At 39.5% G+C, this 18,678-nt stretch overlaps 1 protein-coding gene across 1 annotated transcript in view; it reads right to left on the bottom strand.

The window, feature by feature from the left end:
• lama4 (laminin, alpha 4) overlaps positions 1-18,678 on the bottom strand; it is a 36,512-nt gene that overhangs the window by 5,733 nt on the left and 12,101 nt on the right. The window contains exons 12-30 of the mRNA XM_072362808.1: positions 18,106-18,270; positions 16,738-16,931; positions 12,883-12,999; positions 12,281-12,429; positions 8,469-8,610; positions 8,288-8,381; positions 8,049-8,165; positions 6,656-6,841; positions 5,188-5,327; positions 3,970-4,134; positions 3,199-3,344; positions 2,619-2,781; positions 2,382-2,515; positions 2,084-2,255; positions 1,646-1,777; positions 1,412-1,554; positions 851-980; positions 472-609; positions 232-365 (exon numbers count right to left, since the gene is read on the bottom strand). Of these exons, the coding sequence (XP_072218909.1) occupies positions 232-365; positions 472-609; positions 851-980; positions 1,412-1,554; positions 1,646-1,777; positions 2,084-2,255; positions 2,382-2,515; positions 2,619-2,781; positions 3,199-3,344; positions 3,970-4,134; positions 5,188-5,327; positions 6,656-6,841; positions 8,049-8,165; positions 8,288-8,381; positions 8,469-8,610; positions 12,281-12,429; positions 12,883-12,999; positions 16,738-16,931; positions 18,106-18,270 (2,761 nt within the window). The remainder of the gene's footprint in view (positions 1-231; positions 366-471; positions 610-850; positions 981-1,411; positions 1,555-1,645; positions 1,778-2,083; positions 2,256-2,381; positions 2,516-2,618; positions 2,782-3,198; positions 3,345-3,969; positions 4,135-5,187; positions 5,328-6,655; positions 6,842-8,048; positions 8,166-8,287; positions 8,382-8,468; positions 8,611-12,280; positions 12,430-12,882; positions 13,000-16,737; positions 16,932-18,105; positions 18,271-18,678) is intronic.

The following is an 18,678-nucleotide window of genomic DNA, read 5'->3' as shown; positions in this document are numbered from 1 at the left end:
TGAATCTGACTTATGTTTGAGGTTAGTATGCAACATCCCCATCACATTCACATATCGAGGAACTTATCTGACACAGGATCAAATACTATGCATTCTGAAGTTTTGCTTTGTTATACAGATACAATGGAAAAGAAACAGCATAAGTAGGTAGACCAAAGCAATTACATCTCTGGTTAGACCAATACCTAACACTGATGTGTGCTAAAGACAGTTGATTAGTTAAACACTTACTTCTGATTATTCACTGAGGCCACTAAGAAGTGTGTCCTTCCGTCATTGTACTGTTTTTTGTGGGACTTGACCTTTGTGCCTCTGTTGTTCAACACCACTGCTCCATTGTCCAGGGAGATGCTGAACTCGTCAGACTGAAGAGGCAACAGGTAACATTTACTTTGCATTTGGAAATTTGCAGCATACCACATGAAAAGAGTATATCTTTTTCTCTGTTTATGACGAATTAGATGTGTTTACCCCTTCACTGTGGTAGAACAGGAGTCCACTGGGCTGAAGAGTTCTGAAGTTAAGACCTCCCTCAAAGTTGTCAAACGGTGAAATCTTTGCTGTGGATCCCAGGTAACTTTCTCCAGTGAAATAGGCTTTACGGGACATCTGGCACAGTAAAAGCACACCTTACTTTCAGCACCTCTTACCTCTCCAGTAAAGTTCAGAAAAGCTGTTAAATTCGAACAATTAGTTATCCTCTTCCAGCTGACTGTTAAAGTGTGTGAGTGTGCTTCCAGGTGTGTATTTGACTGTGTCACCCATGCTTTACTCGTATCGCTATTGATTTCAGTGATGTACACAGTGCATTATCACTGTCAGTGTGTGAGTTAGTGGAAGGAGCATTTACAAAGGACTCCTCGGGGCAGCCACTGCTGATGCCAATGGTGCCAGGCTCTTCCAGCAGGTTGAAGTCTTTTTTCTGGAACTGGAAACCTTTCACACAGCCCCTTAGGCCGACCACAGAGGACAGCTCCGGTCTGTGGGAATACATGTCAAATTTTACCCAACGTCTGAAAGACCCTGATAATCTAAATCAGAAAAAGCTAATTGTATTACATATAGTCTCGAACATTTGATTTTTTTTTCATTTTGGCATTTTTTTGTTTGTTGTTCAATATTTCTGTATATAACAGTATGTATCCTTAATCTTGTTATGTCCTCTATGTAACAGCACATTACATTGTCAGGTGACATTTTTGGTGGCTTCTGTTGGTGTCTTTGCTGGCTTCTTGAGCATGACAAAATATTGAACTGCATGCCTGTGCATTTACAGGGCTCAGACAGAGATTAGTTTTTATGGCATTGGTGTTACATTTAACAACTGCAAGAGGAGCCAAAGACCATACATACAATAGCTTGTGTTGCTTCGTCTGCGTTTAATTATTGTTTTGATTGGGTTTAAACTTACCTGGATTTGAGGATGCTGGATGGAGCCCCGCCTATGTAGATATCTGAGAAGGGTAATGTGGTTTTAGGATTCTCCATAGATTTAACATGGCTCTTGTCCACCAGTAGGATAACCTTCCTTGACTGATGGTATATTAGCGACACCTATGAGAACGTTGGAAAACCAACATAGTTATGGCAACACATCAACATGATTGTATCATGAAGAGAAGTAAATAAAGATTGAATAATTCACCTCGTGGTATCTTGCGTCGTTTATTTTAAGCTTTGATAAGTTACTCTCAAAAAGCTTTGGCCCGTTGCTGAAGCCAAAGTCATACATCAGGCGTAGGAAGCCATTCTTTAAGTCTAAAAGGAAGAATTTATCCTGGAAAAACAAATAAAAAATCTTTTATCTATTTTTTACTTGTGCTTTTCTTTAAATTTGGTTATTGATAATGTGAAAGATACGTAAAAAATATTCTAAATAAATAAATTCTGAAATCCTTTTTCATCTATCAAATATGAGTAGAAATTGGAATTGATCAGCTTGCCAACCACTCCTCAGAGGGTTAGCATAAAGATTTATTTAAAGTTTCTGAGAAATCCTGCTACAGTAATAGACAGACAGAAACACTCCACATCATGCCTTTGGTGTTGGTGAAATACATTTCAGTGTCAGTGATTGGCCTACCCCGTTCACCATGAGGAAAAGGACACCGTCGTTTGCAACTGTTCGCACTGAAATATCAAATCTTATGACAACACCAAACTTCCCTCTCCTCTCAATATTGTTGATGAGAGCATATCCTGTTCCATCAAACAGGTAGCTGGTAATGCGACTCTGAGAAAATGCCAACTTGTACCTGAGAACAGAATGACAAGAGTATTAGGGACTTTGAACAGTATTACGCAATCTATGTGAAAAGATCCGTTGAGGGGGGAGCACCAGAAGATTAACAATAGATCATAATGACATCATAAATGCGTACCTGGAGCATGGCGGTGATGTAACTACATTTATTTTGTGGGTCTCTTTGAAATTGTATAGACTGATCACATCGTTGTTCAGCGAAGCCAGCTCAATGCAGCCCACAAAAGGAGCAAGACTTAGAGGAGGTGGCAGCTAGTTTTTAAACAAGAAAAACAATCACATGTCATTATTTAGTGGCAAATGGACAGATGTTGACAGAAAGGTTTGTAATAAAGAACTTTCTCAAACTCATTACCCTGACATCTGGTGGGACGCCACCGACAAAGAACACTATATCTTTGGGGTCAGTGTCAAACAGTGAGTCTGTGCCTGGAGCTTCGCCTTTCTGGATGAACTTCTGCTCATCTGTGGAGCTCTGGCTAGGGATGGTCAGGAAGATTTTTCCATGTCGGCCCAGTCTGAAAGCAAATAACTATATGTAATCAGTATCTGAAGTCCTTGTTTAAACCTTCTGAAGGTTCACACATCAGTCATGAGATGAGCTTAACTGACTTTCCTATATTTCAACACAAGCCTGTTAAACTAATTTGGGCTAAAAGCTCTGCTATTACAGACCCAGCAAACCAAACGCTGCTGCCAGAGACGAGTTATGAGAGCAAAGGTGTAAGAATGTGTTTCTAAAACAACAGAGGAAGTCTTGCAGTGTCTTTGTTTGATCCCCAAATCATGAAGTCTTTAAAAGCAGAAACTCTGTTAATTGGCAAGCCGTGTTGATGCTGTGGTTAACAGCAATGAATATCTACAACGCAGGTCTGTGGAGTTTTCTTTTTTTGTTCTTTTAAAAGCACAGGAAATGTTTCTGTGAAGTCATTTACCTCTCTACTCTGATGTAGTTAAAGACTGCAGGCCATTGACTGACAGGCTTTGAACTCAGAGGGATCTCAACATCTTCACCGCCAAGGTTGTACACAAGGACCAAGTTATCATTCTTGATGGCCAAACCCATGTAGTCTTTTTTACCCTGAAGGCAGAAACAACAGAAAATTGAGTTAACTTTTCCATCACAGCTTTTTTTTTGGTTAGTTTTACAATTTTCTCAACACAATACAATGCTTTTATGAGATCCCCTGAGAACAGGGAAATGTAATTTTGCTTTATTAAAAACATAACTGTCCCTCATCTGTGACTATCAATAGGGCTCATGTCAGGGCTAATATCCCACCATGAGAATTTTTGGAGAACCTTCGCTGCTTGGATAAGTGCCAGTGAAATCACCAAGGTGAAGCACTGTTAAACACGAACAAAGTAGCTGAACAGAGAGGCCCCACATAACTGCACTGTGTCTGTGTACTGATGGGCTGGGCAAAGCAGTATGTATGTAAATAGACTCTAACTTTGAAAGCACACACATACATCATTGTCCCAAGAGTCGCATGGTAACCATTCAATTGGAGCAACTGTGTGATTTCAAAGCCCGTCTCCCCCTCTCTCAAGATTACAACCAACTATTCATGTCCATAAGCTGCTGTGGGCCTTTTATCTTTGCCTTCAGCCCCAGGGTGCAGGTCTGCATTAGCATCTTTTCTATCATAACTGATGACCCAGAATGACAAAGCAATAAAGCTCTTTCTGTCTGGATTCCTCACATTTCTGTCTCCCAAGTATAAGATGAATCGGTCCTCAATAGGATCCTTGTCTGGGTCCACCCTCATGAACAGGCTGATTGATGTTAGAGTCTTCAGCTCTTCCAGATTGCTGTGAGGATGAACCTCCACTGAAGACTGTCCATTGAACTTCATGGACACCTGGACCTGAGGTAGAAAACAAAGCTGAGTGTACAAGTACGCTGTAGGTGGAACGACATCACGAGATGGAAACCCCTTTAAGGTTTATGGCTGTTATTGTGTGATAGTGGAATGCACCTTCATTTTATGTTTGAGATTTAATAAATCACAGGTTCTTATCATGAGCCTGTGAAACAACACCTAGGTCCTGAAAAAGTATTTGTTCGTTCTCTGTATGACATTGTTATTACTTTGGATCAATTTTGATGCTTAACTGCTAGCTTGATCTTATCGTGTGAAGTACTGTACTCTTAACCTATGCTACCAGCTAATGGTCCTGCTAACACAAGGACCTAACTTTGAGTAGCCTCTTTTAACAGCTGCTACTTGCCATTAGCAAAGTGTTAAATATGTTGTGATTATTGAGCTAAATCAAATAAACAAATAAGAGAAAATGAATAAAGATTAAGATAAAATAAAGTAAAATTATTAGCCCAAATGGCAGAACTTTGACAAGAATTTTTACAACAGGATTCTTTCTCTCTGAGCCACAGAACCATACTTATAATGTGCAAATGTGTAGTCAGTGTAAATCATTTTCATTATATTTTTCTTCATCCTGTTTGAAATCATAAAGGTTTAACCTTCTTCAGATTATAATATGATGTGAGATTCGGTTATCTTTGCATTCACAGAGCTGGCGCAAAATGGCATACATACTAAAAATACATGATAGCATCCAATCTTCTCAGTAGAAACATTCCCCACATTCCAAATAAAACCACTATCAACAATAAATTCCTCACAACTATCATCTTGATGCAGACATTTTTTTCTTTCAAAAGACAGTTAGCTCTTATTCAAAACTTAGCTTAACATTAGGACACAAGTTAGCCTCAGGGGCCACAGCCGGTGATGATGTTTTCAATTTTTGTGTTGTAACATTTAGAATATGACTTGGATTATTGAAAGGTCTCCTGGTATCTTTAAATCATATATCAAACAACCAGATATTTTCTCTGCAACTGAAAAATAAAGCAAAAGAGGTACAACTTTCATGCATTAAAGCGATGAACTAACTTTTTTGGCCACACTCCTGGCTTGAGCAATGAGCTCTCTGATCCTCATGATGTTGGTGGTCATGTTGTTGACAGGCCTCTTGTTCTCGACCACCTTTAGCTTGTCCAACAGCTCAGGAACAAGTACATTCAGGGTTTCCACTGAGGACAGATTCAGCAAAAAGAAAACATGAATTATAATGTGGAGCATGTGATGAAGAAGTGTTAAGAAGATTTTTAAGACTTTAAAATAAAAGTAGCTAAGCAGAATAAGACAAGTTAACTTTCCATTCATAAATCACCATTTTGATTCCCCCCTAAGAGTTTGTGAAATAGCCAAGACACAAACACTATGTTGCCCAAGTATTCACTCATTCACCCATCCAAATAATTAAATTCAGGGTTTCCATCACTTTTATGGCAACAGGCGTATGAATTCAAGCGCCTCAGCATGCAGACTGCTTCTACAATCTGTGAAAGAATGGCTCGCTCTCAGGAGCTCAGTGGATTCCAGCGTGGTACCGTGACAGGATGCCACCTGTGCAACAAGTCCAGTCGGGAAATGTCCTCGCTGCTAAATATTCCACAGTCAGCTGTTAGTGGTATTATAACAGAGTGGAAGTGATTGGGAACGACAGCAGCTCAGCCATGAAGTGGTCGGCCACGAAAAATGACAGAGTGGGGTCAGAGGATGCTGAGTCATAGTGGGCAGAGGTCGCCAACTTTCTGCAGAGTCCATCGCTACAGACCTCCAACCTCCATGTGGCCTTCAGATCAGCTCAAGAACAGAGCGTAGAGAGCTTCATGGAATGGGTTTCCATGGTAACTGGATCCAAGCCATACATCACCAAGTGATGTCGGATGCAGTGATGTAAAGCTGCCGCCACTGGACTCTAGAGCAGGGGAGAAAGCTTTCCCAGAAGAGTTGAAGCTGTTATAGCTGCAAAGGGTGGGCTGACGTCATATTAAACCCTCTGGATTAAGAATGGGACGTCACTTAAGTTCATATGCGTGTAAAGGCAGATGAGCAAATACTTTTGCCAATATAGTACATGTGTTGCCTTGAATTTTAAGTAATTTCTAAACACAGACTCTGGACAATGTCCAAAGAATCAGGTCAGGACATTTCACACATATGAGAGATAGTCAGTGTTTTGTTGACAGCACGCTGAAAATGGCAGATGAGGCTGTTAATTTTTCTGTAAAGTTGACTTTTTTAGGGCAATAAATACTAAATACATTTTGATGTGTCTCTAATATCAACAGGCATGGAAATCCATGTAGAGGCAAGCAGCAAAAAGTGCAAAGTAACAAACAGCCCTCATACCTCTGCTTATTCTGAAATTTGCTAATAGGGAGCAGATAGAATGAAGTCAGCCCGATGTCCAGACTGATGGATTAAGACATTAGGGTTCTCACTTACAGCTTCTATGGGTAATGTCTAGAAAACATCAAGGTTCTATTGCATGATTTAAAAAATGACTTTATACCTGCGTCTCCTGCGGAGTCAACAGCCTGTTCATACGCAGTTGTGGAATATTCGTTGTTTCTCATGTTGTTGGCCCACTCCTCTACCTTGCTGCTGATGGGGGTGATAGTCTGAAGGACGTCTGCTGAGCGGTTGAGAGTCCCTTCAGCTACTTTCAAGGTGAAATGCAGACGCTGTGGTGTTTTATCTGTAAATGATTACAGTTTGATAAGGGATAAATTTGGTAAATTGATAAATTTGGATACTCCAGTGACTAACAAATTCAGAAGGTGAAGTAGGGCAAACAAGTATGGGAACGGACTGCTGTCAATAAAAGTGATTTGACTGACTATTTTAAAACTAATGAACTGGGTCAGTTCATCCAAATCATCAAGGAGTGTTATCTACAATACGATAAACATGAAAATCTATTCAGGGTAATGAAACCTATGGGGTTCATACAGAAAATACACAACTGAGATTGTGCCAAAACCATTGATAAATTGACAACATAGATTAACACTACATGGGAACTGATAGCCCAGAAGGAAGAGCAGTCACCTACAAATCGAAAGGTCGGTTGTTCAACTTCCCAGGCCCACATGCCTTGGGCAAGACACTGAACCTCATGTTGCGTACCAAAGCTTCCATCTGTGTGTGTAAGTGTGAATGCATAGGAGAAAGCACTGTGTCATACTTAGAACTATGATGTGCTGTATGAGTGAGTGAATGGGTGAATGTGGCAGCAGTGTAGTGTAAACTGCTTTGAGTAGTCAGCTCGACCAGGAAAGCACTGTACGAGTACAGTCCATTTACCTTTCGAAACATACTGCTAAAACACTGAAACAGCCAAGCAGAGCTGCATCTTGGGAGTTGAAAGCTAACTAGCCAAATTATAAGTGTATAACTTATGTGTATAAATTATTTGCTGAACAGCAAATTTGTGAAAACTGGAAAACAGACCATAATAATGGAGTGCACTGCTTCACTGTAGGGCTTCTAAACTAAATGTTGGAAATAAATAGCTAAACCATAGTTGTAGATTGCTAAACTGGACAACTGGGTTTCTTAACTGTGGGACAATACTGCTAAAGCCTGGAGAAAGATTCCTCAACCACAGGAAAAAACTACCAATCATAAGACCAGACTGCTAAACTTTGGAAATGGTCTATAATTTCTTATTAACTGTGAAACTAGAACTGTACTACTACAGCTTTGGTAGCCTAACATTAAAAAATAGTTGATGTAAAAGACCAACACCTGTTAAAAGTCTAATATCCCATGAGTGACACAGTGTGGAAAGTTAGAAGCGTTTGCAAAAATTCATCCAAATCAGCTTAGCCAGCAATAAACTGAAAATTCTACACTTGATACACAGTAATGATTTTTTCTTAAACAGCAAAGTATGTTCTTACCTGTCTGAATTTCACCGATGTCCTGCACAATTTCTTCAAGTTTTTTCGTGTTTTTATCCATGGTTTCTTTGGTTTCCTCAATATATTTTTGTTTGTCAGCCACCCCAGATTCTACCTCTGTGACAGTAAGATGCATTAAATAGCAGAGCTACTCGAGATAATAGCTTTAAGTTTAACAATATCACATAATATTTTATAGTAATTTATAGTATCAGACATATTTATAGTATACTCCATACCGTGTTGTTCTGAATGTAGTGAAACAGACTCCTTGAACACATTGTCACTTTGTGTTACCAGGTGTCCAAGCTGCGTATTGATCCCTGTGATAGCCTAAAAGACAGAGAAAAGAAAACTCGTTGGCTGACAGAAATTGAATGATAGGAAATTAATACTAGAGATTTGCATGATCAAACATACGTCTTCAGCTCTTTGAGATAAGTTGAAGGTGGTGAGCGAGGTGATGTTGGCATCGTCGACATATTTCACTATATTGTTATAAACGTTGGCGGCGCTTATGGCTCTCTGAACAAAGCCATTGGCATCACTCTCTTTCAAATCCCTGAAGGAGACAGGTTGATAGATAACATAGTCTGAGAGCCTCGAAACTGAACATAAGAACAGAAAAAAATTTCACTGCTCAGGAAAATCGTGATCAAATAAAACTGCACTCATTTGACTGACTAGTTGCTGTCAGACACCAAAACACTCTACAACAGAGTTAGCATTTACGGAGAGTAGATTTTCTTTCAAAATTTGACTTGTGTCCAAGAACAAACTGAAAGCCATTTGTTCTTTCAAAATTGCTTGCACAGGTAGTTTCTTTCTCTCAGTATATTCTATAGGTTGTGGTGAAGTACAGTTTCTGACAATCAGGACCCCCCCGAGTGAAAAATAAATGTGCAAAAGTTTTAGCATACTTGAGTATAGTTGCAGTCAGACATATTTATAGTATACTTAAGTTGTGTTAATGAATAATTAATAATTTGAAGTTTACTTTTTTGAAACAGCTAGTTTTGCACTAAATATATTGTAGTTGTAATACAATTGTGGAAAAACCGAATTTTACGTGTATTTTTTAAATACTTTTGTGTACTAGAGAGGAACAATTTGTCACAGTTTATGTTTCTGTCACAGTTCATGTTTTGACATTTATGTTTTCAGTTTCTTTGTTAGGTTTTCCGGTTCTTGTCATGTTTCTCCCCTGCCATCAGCTTCACTCACGTCACCTGCTTCATTGTCATCAGCTGCACGTCATCACTAATCACTCCCTCCACAGCATTTAGTCTCCTGGTTTCCTTTCACTCATTGCAGAATCCTCACAACCCTTCATGTTTTTGTCACGTAAGCTACTTCTGGTTTCCTGCCTCATAGTTCATAGTCTTGCCATAGTCTTAGTATTTATTCCATAGTCTTGTTTTATTTTCATAGTCTTATTATTTATTCACAGTTTAAGTATTTTGAATGTGGCTCAGCCGTGCTTTTTGTTCTTGCCTTGCTCCCTGTTTTTTGTGTTTTTTCGAATAAACCTTTTTGATTTTGAAAAGAACTGCATCTGGGTCCTACCTTCCACCGTTCCTGACACAGTTTAAGTATATAGCTGTGAATGAACTAAATTACATGCCTGTTTAGTAAGATAAGATTCTTACAATGTTAGATAAGTTAAAACTTATTGTAGACTTCTGAACTATGCATAGAATAAATACTCTCTCCCCTTAAAAGCTGTTGAGTACATACACCATATTGCCAAAAGTATTGGCTCACCTGCTTTTACACGGATATGCAACTTAAGTAACATCCCATTCTTAATCCATAGGGTTTAATATGACATAGGCCCACCCTTTGCAGCTATAACAGCTTCAACTCTTCTGGGAAAGCTTTCCACAAGGTTTAGGAGTGTGTTTATGGGAATTTTTCACCATTCTTCCAGAAGCTCATTTGTGAGGTCAGACACTGATGTTGGACAGAAGGCTCGCAGTCTCCGCTCTAATTCATCCCAAAGGTGTTCTATCGGGTTGAGGTCAGGACTCTGTGCAGGCCAGTCAGGTTCTTCCTCACCAAACTGGCTCATCCATGTCTTTATGGACCTTGCTTTGTGCACTGGTGCGCAGTCATGTTGGAACAGGAGGGGGCCATCCCCAAACTGTTTCCACAAAGCTGGGAGCATGAAATGGTCCAAAATCTCTTGGTATGCTGAAGCATTCAGAGTTCCTTTCACTGGAACTAAGGGGCCAAGCCCAGCTCCTGAAGAACAACCCCACACCATAATCCCCCCTCCACCAAACTTTACACTTGGCACAATGCAGTCAGACATGTACCGTTCCCCCGGCAACCGCCAAACCCAGACTCCTCCATCAGGTTGCCAGATGGAGAAGCGTGATTGGTCACTCCAGAGTCTCCACTGCTCTCGAGTCCAGTGGCGGCAGCTTTACACCACTGCATCCGACATCACTTGGTGATGTATGGCTTGGATGCAGTTACCATGGAAACCCATTCCATGAAGCTCTCTACGCTGTAGCGATGGACTCTGCAGAAAGTTGGCGACCTCTGCCCACTATGCCTCAGCATCCTCTGACCCCACTCTGTCATTTTACGTGGCCGACCACTTCATGGCTGAGCTGCTGTCGTTCCCAATCACTTCCACTTTGTTATAATACCACTAACAGCTGACTGTGGAATATTTCGCAGCGAGGACATCTCACGACTGGACTTGTTGCACAGGTGGCATCCTGTCACAGTACCACGCTGAAACTCTCTGATGTTCTTACCCTTTGACCAGATGGGCACTATCTTTTGTATCGTTTAACTTCACTCTTGTTTGTAGACCTGGCTCCAAGAATGTCTTCACACTGTGGATAAGGACAGGACGGACCCCGGCATCATCAGGCTCGCAGTCACCCGACTCAACCACCGGCTGGTTGTCCTCCCAATTGATTGTTTTCTTCCTGAACCACCTTATTCCCAAATTAATGAACTTTGGCCACAACTCAGACCTGTTCTGTCACCCAGGTATCACCAAGACATTGTCAGTAATCCAGGGATGCCTCTGTTGGCCTGCTTTATGGAAGGACGCCAAGGAGTACATTGTTGCTGGACTTGTGCCCAGGTCAAGTCTTCACATCAACTCCCTGCTGAGCTCCTCATCATCCTTGGTCCCATCTCTCTATGGGTTACATCACAGGTTTGCCCATCTCTAATAATCATTCTGTCGTACTCATCGTTGTTGACAGGTTTTGCAAAATGACTGACGTGATACTACTGAAGAAACTACCATCTGCTAAGCAACTGACTGAGGTCCTCACCCAAGAGCTCTTCCACCTCTGTGGTTTCCCCTGTGACATTGTTTCGCATCAATGACCTTAGTTTATCTTACACTTCCTGGGAGAGTTTTATAAACTCCTTAACATCTATGTCAATGTAATTTTGTGTATTTCGTGTATCTTCATGACAATAAATCTGATCTTAATCTTAATCTTAAAATGAAAAAAACCCAAAACGCTTAAATGAAGACAAACCAAAAGTCATAGAATATATCTCCCGAATTAGCTGACCTGTTGATGTTGGAATGGTTTAAAAAGCTCAGACTATGCAGAGAGAGTATAAAGAGATAAAGTATAAGGATAAATAGTATGAACAAAAATCATGCATGAAAATTCACTTTAAAGTTTCACTGAAATGTAATTTAGAATATACTAAAAGTTTTGGGTAATATATATGTATATATATATATATAGGGGTGACCCCTTAAAACCCAAGAATGTAGAATTATTTCAGATGTTATAAAAACATCTGCATCAAATGAAATACTTCATAAAAATAACTGATCTGAACTGAACATTAAAAGTGTGTCGGTATATTTGTGTATGAACCCTCTGTTTTTTGTACAATTCTTTTCAAATCCTTTGTAGTATTTATTGTTTAGGGTGAAGACTGCAGTACGCATAAACAAGACATTAACGTGTACACTGCTAATGTGTTCCCATATACAATAAATGGAGCCAATGGTGCTGATTAAAGTCTTTCTCTTTCCCAAGGCACTCAAAATGTGGCCGTGTTTTAGTGGAATTTTTAACAGTGTGAAAAGGGATTTACTCTATTGTATGCACCAAGCTGTATAATGTAAGATGAAAAACATCCTTACTACTTTTGGTTTTCTAACATTGGCAGAAAGCTAAAATATCTAGATGTTTTGGAAAATGAGTGAGTTGTTTAATTCCAAATGGATTTCTCACTCCTCCAGCGTAGTGGCCTGTCTCTCCAGCTCTTCAGCATGCTCATCAGCCATCTGGACCAGATCTCTGTCAGCCAGAGAGAGACGTTCTGTCTTCTCCTTCAGTTTTTGACTGGCACCATCAATTGCAGCATGGTGTCCAGACACATTCTGCACACAAAAGCATAAGGTACAGGCACAATACAGTCATACACAAAAACATTTCAAGTAGAATGTGCAATAACACTCCATTGCATCCATTTGTAAAGGCACCATAAACATCAGTAAAAGTTAAAAGAATGACAGCATCCCCACATGCACGTGCACACACACAAACGCACAATATTAATTTGGGATTATGACTTCAGTGGGGAAGCTGTTTGAGAGCACCATGTATTTCAGTCTCCAGCAATCCCCAAAATGATTCCCCCAATGATAACCTTAAAATACTGCAACTCCATATCACAGTCAATTAGATTATGATATGTATAACCTTATTCAGCAGGCCATAAAGGAAAATATGAGTATCATTACGCAGTAGGGACACAAAGAAAATTTCAGTCTCAACTTATGATAGATCTTGCTAACCATTTTCACATAATTTTCATGTCATGTAGGCCTTACCTGCACCATAGCATCCACCTCAGCAACTGTTCTTTCAGTTTCTGAGATAAAAACTCTGCCTGTTTCCAGTGTGCTGTTCACAGCTGAGCGGTCCTCTGTCAGCCTCTGTTGCTTTGCCTGGGGATAGGAAAATAGCCAGAGTTCTTTCATATTGGCTTTTCTTTTCTTTCAGAGAATTATTTTCAGGCAGTTATATTCATGAAAAGACTTAAAACAGCTAACCTGTCTGATACTGATAACTCTACAATGCACCGCACCAATAGTTTGTGTTTGTAAATTTGTTGAGATTTTCCACAAAGATTTGTTTAAACATATTAATTGTAGGAGCCTAAATGCAGCTTAATCTTAACTCAACTCAACAAGAGAGGCTTGGAGAAAGAAAAAAAACAAAGAAAAGTGCTGTTAAAGGATTTTTTTGACTTTGTAAACAAGCAAGTTCGGTACTACTACGCCCACTCTACAGAAATGTAAAGGAGGATACAACAAGCACAAAAGAATGTGCTTAGAAGAAATTGAAAAAGCAGCCTACAGACTGTAAACCCCAACACAAGAAGCCCAGACATAACCCATGGATGCAAACAGCAAGAGGGTAGTAACTGGAGTTACTAGGACGAGCAAGGAAAACTGCATCCTGTCAACCATTCCAGTGCGTGTTGAAACACAAAAAGAAACAAAAGTGTTGACAATGCATTTTTGGATCCATGCGTCTGCTACCTTTGCCACAGAGTCACTGACAAAGCAACTTAATTTGAAAGGGCATAGTACATGCATCTGGTTGCGGACAATGGATAAGCCTTTTGCTTGGAAACTATAGCTTGGATGGTGACCATGAAACAGTTTGCCAAAGTATTTTTACAGAAAACCATTCCCTTAACCAAAAACGACATTTCCTGCCAAGTAGATGTTAACAGTTATCCTTACCTAAAAGATTTAAAAACGCTGAGTTATTGGGGATAATGTTCCCAAAGTAGAGTGAGGTCTGGATTAGGCTGGACAAAACACGGACCACTCAGAGGTGCAAGTAATACAGTGGAGATAGACAAACTGACAAAGGCAATTATGAACAGAATCTTAGTCGCCAAGTCAGAGTCAAATAGTTGTTTTACAAACATTTATAAAACAAATGTAATAATATTATTATTATTATAATATAATAATAATATAGTAATATAATGGATTGTACTTGTATAGCGCTTTTCTATTCTCGTTGACCACTCAAAGCTCTTTAACACTACAAGCTATGGAAGACCAACCAATGACTTCTACAAAGATCGTATCGTAAAAGCTCACTCGTGAGGGTCCTCACAAGGTTTTTACAGGAGAATGTGGCGATTATGGTCGACATTGAGGCCATGTTCAATCAAGTCAAGAGTGTGCAATAACGACACAGATCTTCTAGATTTCTCTGATGGCCTAATGGGCACTATGAGTGGGAGCTTGGGGAATATGAGATGTTAGTTTATCATCTTTTGAGCTGCATCATCACTATGTCTCAACATTTACATTTAAAAAATGTGCAACAAATTTTCAGGAGAACTTGAGTCAGGGGGTGCACAAAACATCAAGAAAAATGTTCATATAGGTGATTGTCTTTGGTCAGTTGTGATGAAACAGAGTAGTTGCTCTTTATACTGATTTTAAAAGCATGTTGGCAAGGGGTGGCTTTCAGCTAGCAAAATGGTCTGATTGTTAATTTAATCTGTGATGAGAAGAAAATATTATGTCAAGAGGCAAGGATGCCAAGATTTAGACTTGAACAAGGACAGTTTGCCAAAGTAGAAGGCATTTGTAATCAAGATTTGTGTTAAATCAGATTTAAGTAAAAAAATAACATCAAAGATCAATCACACAAAGAAGAGACCTGCTTTCTCCAGTTAGCGCCATTTTTTATCCTTTGGCCTTTCTCGTTCCCATAGTACTTTTATTCAAAATAACCCACCAGGATTCATGCAAGCAATGGTGGACAACTACCTAAGAGACAAAGCTGTAAAAAAGAAAAAGTTGAAACTTCTGCAGAGACAAAATGAGTTAACTAACTTAGATTTAACTTTGTTTAGATGTATCCAAGACAAACGAGACACTCACTCCTCGGGACAATTTTAGAGTCACCAGTTAACCGAACATGCATGTTTTTGGACAGTGGGAGGAAGCCGGAGAACCGGGAGAGAACCCATGCGTACACGGGGAGAACATGCAGCCTCCACACAGAAAGGCCCCAGGCGGGGATCCAACCTGGAACCCTCTGCTGTGAGGCGACGGTGCTAACCACCACAACACGTGTAGCCCCATGATGGTGATCTTGTATCATTAAAATAAAACACGTTTTACATTTTTTTGCTAAAAATATGCGTCACAACCGCCAGCAGGTGATCCATTGATCGTTTCGACCCCTGACAGGCCAACCATTTTTCTAATGTTTTTGTTGCATGCAGAAACAAAATTCCGTTTTCCCTGTAGCAGCTCATTCATTTCATAAATGCAACACACAATAGTATAAAGGTAAAAAATGACATATGCAGCGTTAGCTTCATTTTAGACTTGGGGAAACCTGTGAGAAACGGAGTGTGTAAGGTTGCCGACCTCTGGTCTAATGTTTGTCATAGTTTAACTCCTCCTTCTCTGTCAGGTTTCCACAAACCAAACTACAAGAGGATGAGCCAGAATGGACTGTACAATCACATAAAGAAAGACTACATTCAGTCAAGGTGTTTTGTTTTTTTTTTGGTTCATGTATCAGTGGTATTCTATGCCACAATTAATCAGGCAGTCCTCATTCTATTATGTGTCTGAACACAATGTGAACAAAAATATCCTCTTGACAATCAACAATGTCAACACTTAACAACATGCTGACCTTATCTAGAACCAATTGCTTTGCTAACTTAATTGTTTATGTTATGAGGTTTGGTTTCTTAATGCCTGTATAGATTTATCTTTTTTTAGTATTTGGACTCCTGCTAACATCTGTCTAAGTGACTGCCAAAAAAATTTGGATTTGGCCTATCTTGGGTACGTTAAATCAAGATTAAATTGAACTAAATTTAAATTCAAAATACACAGTGTTTAGAGTGCTCTCAGTCTGGAGAGTCAAGGACTCACTTTTCATCAGACAGGCAGTGTAAAAAATATCTCTTCAACAAGCTTATTCTGCCTTATGATCTCTTATCCTCTGCTGCAGATGTGAGTCTTCATATGATCCCGTGTTATCATAGCTTTTCATGGTTTTTACATCTGAACTTGAAGCCACAATCCATTCAAATCTTAAAGTCAATTCTACACTTAAAATGAATAGTCCTATCTACTGCTAATTACCTCACCACAGCACATGTGATGGTCTCAAACACACGAAGAAGGCAAAAAGTTAATCTCATTAACTTTTGAAATGACACACCTCTACCACATGAAGTGCTTTGTCTTTGTTTACTGGGTAATTAAATATTTTTCTATAGGAGTAGACTCTGGATGTTGCCTTCCTGTACTGCTTACCCTCTTTGTGAGCCTCCTTCTAATGTAACACTCCTGAACACTTTCTGTTCTCACCATTTTCATACCACATGTAATAGACTATTCTGATTGGCCAGGCAAGCTAAAACCAAATCTCTCTCTTGAAGCTGTTTTACATCAGTGCACTGCATATCAAGATAGCCTTGTATCTTTAAAGCAAGGTACGTAGCAAAATGTGAGAAAGCACAACACTAAGTAGAGATAAAACAGAATTCCATGTCAGAACACGTCTTCCCAACAGGGAGGATGGACTGTGAATATAACACAGATCTGTATACATCTGCTTCAGTACAGACAGACAGAAGAAGTGAGATCTGTGGCTCTCAGCAGGCGCTGATGAAGGGAAATCACCTCATTCCTGTGGAATTTGAGGATGCTTCCTCTGTTCTTGTAGTCAGTCTCCTGCACTATGTTCTCTGCTTTCAGGAGAAAGTCCTGAGTGTCCAACAGCCTGGTTGAGAAGCGAGACAAGACCTCTCTGACAGATGGAAGACGGCCCTCTGTAATCAGCAGCTTTTTCTCCAACTGACGGACGCGTCTCAACACTGGAAACACAAGCAGATTGTTGCGTTTGAGTTTCACAGGAACTGTGTGAACCCTAAAATGTCAGAACAAGATGTCATCACATTTGATCACAGTATCTATGTTTCCACAGGATTTGATTTAGCATCACCAACAATTCAAAATTTAATTTGATTGGAATTGTCTTTTCATATATGATCAAATATTTGTAATAAAGTTTAAAAGTTTCCCTCATCCTCAGAGATACTTGTTTTTTGTGCTAATTAGCAATTGTTAGCTTGTTAAAGTGCTTAAATAAGATGTTAACCACTGTGTATATCACCTGTTACAACGGGAAAATGATATTTTGGCTGTGAACAATAAGCATGTGAGCATTTAACCTAAAGCCCACGTAAAGCCAAACTAAGTACAGCTAAGTACAGCGAAGTACAGCCTTCCAAATCTGCAAGCAGGACTGCTCACTTGGTCTTTGATGTTATACTCTTTGTCTTTCTCTCATCTTTCAAAAACACTTCAGAGGATGTGTATGCTATTTGTATGAGAACTGTGCTCATACAAATGGGAAAGAGTTGCATTCAATCATGTAACTTTTTACATGTCTATGGTCCTTTTCTTGTAATTTGTCTTAAAGTCCAAACCTTCCAAAAATGTTTTGCATTAGAAGCGAAAAGAACCATGGTCCAGATTGATCTGGACTCAGACTAACATTGTTTTGCCAGACCAAGACTGTTTTGTTTGAACACAGTCTGAACCGAAATCCCATCAAGTTATCAAGGTACTAATCAAGCTGAAGAGTCCATACCAAAGAATTCTGGTGTATTAGTGTACAAATGACAATAATAATACATGCTAGTTGAGATTAGTACATTCAGGAGAGTCTTGCTGCTATGAAGCTAGGACCAAAGATAGCTGCATATTGATTTAATAAATAATTCTGTTGACTGACTTTTTTTTCACTTCTGTGCCACTCATCAGCAAAAGTTACATAATGTACATATTTCTTTCCCACAAACATACATGTTAGGAGACTAATGAGCAGTTATGATAGTAATATGAATTTTGGTCCAATATTGGTAAATGAATCGGAGAATAACATTTTATGAGTGCTACATTCTGCCTCACTGCAATAAAGACACAGGGTTGTAATCATTATCTATGCATAAGATATTATGTGTGTTTGCACAAAGGTTTTCTCACAGTCATGGGCCTCTGTTGATTCATCAGTGGTGGTGGGCTCCTGTGATGACAGGTCCAGTTTCCTCATCCAGGTGACCATTTCCTGGGCTACTTTAGAGTTCTGTCTGACCACTTCTGGATCCACATCCTGTTGAACACTGTACAGCTCCCAGTCGTGGATCATCTCTATGTACACACACACACAAACACTACATTAACACAGATCGGCTTCAGTTTGAACTCTCATGCTAAACTCTGTTTTCATTTCTCACTTGGCTCAGGTCAGGCCACGGTAACTCCCAGAGTTTTTTCTTTTACACATTATCCCACAAGCTTGTCAAAAGTGTTATCAAATGTAAAAGAGGGTAATAACATTTTTAGTCAATGAACAGTCTACTATATTTAATCTCAAACAATATTCCAATTGAGTACAGATTTTAAGATCACAGATCTTTTACACCCACTTAATCGATTTCAGGGTCGCATGTGAGCTGGAGCCTATTCAAGCTGCCAGTGGATGAAAGGACATATTGGACAGGTCACCAGATCGTCACAGGACAAACACCAACACACACACCTACGCTCACCCTCCAC

The sequence above is a fragment of the Leuresthes tenuis genome, unplaced genomic scaffold (genome assembly GCF_036924035.1).
Source record: "Leuresthes tenuis unplaced genomic scaffold, fLeuTen1.0.hap1 SCAF_13, whole genome shotgun sequence".
Taxonomy (NCBI): Eukaryota; Metazoa; Chordata; class Actinopteri; order Atheriniformes; family Atherinopsidae; genus Leuresthes; species Leuresthes tenuis.
This window is presented reverse-complemented; position numbering and strand designations above follow the sequence as displayed.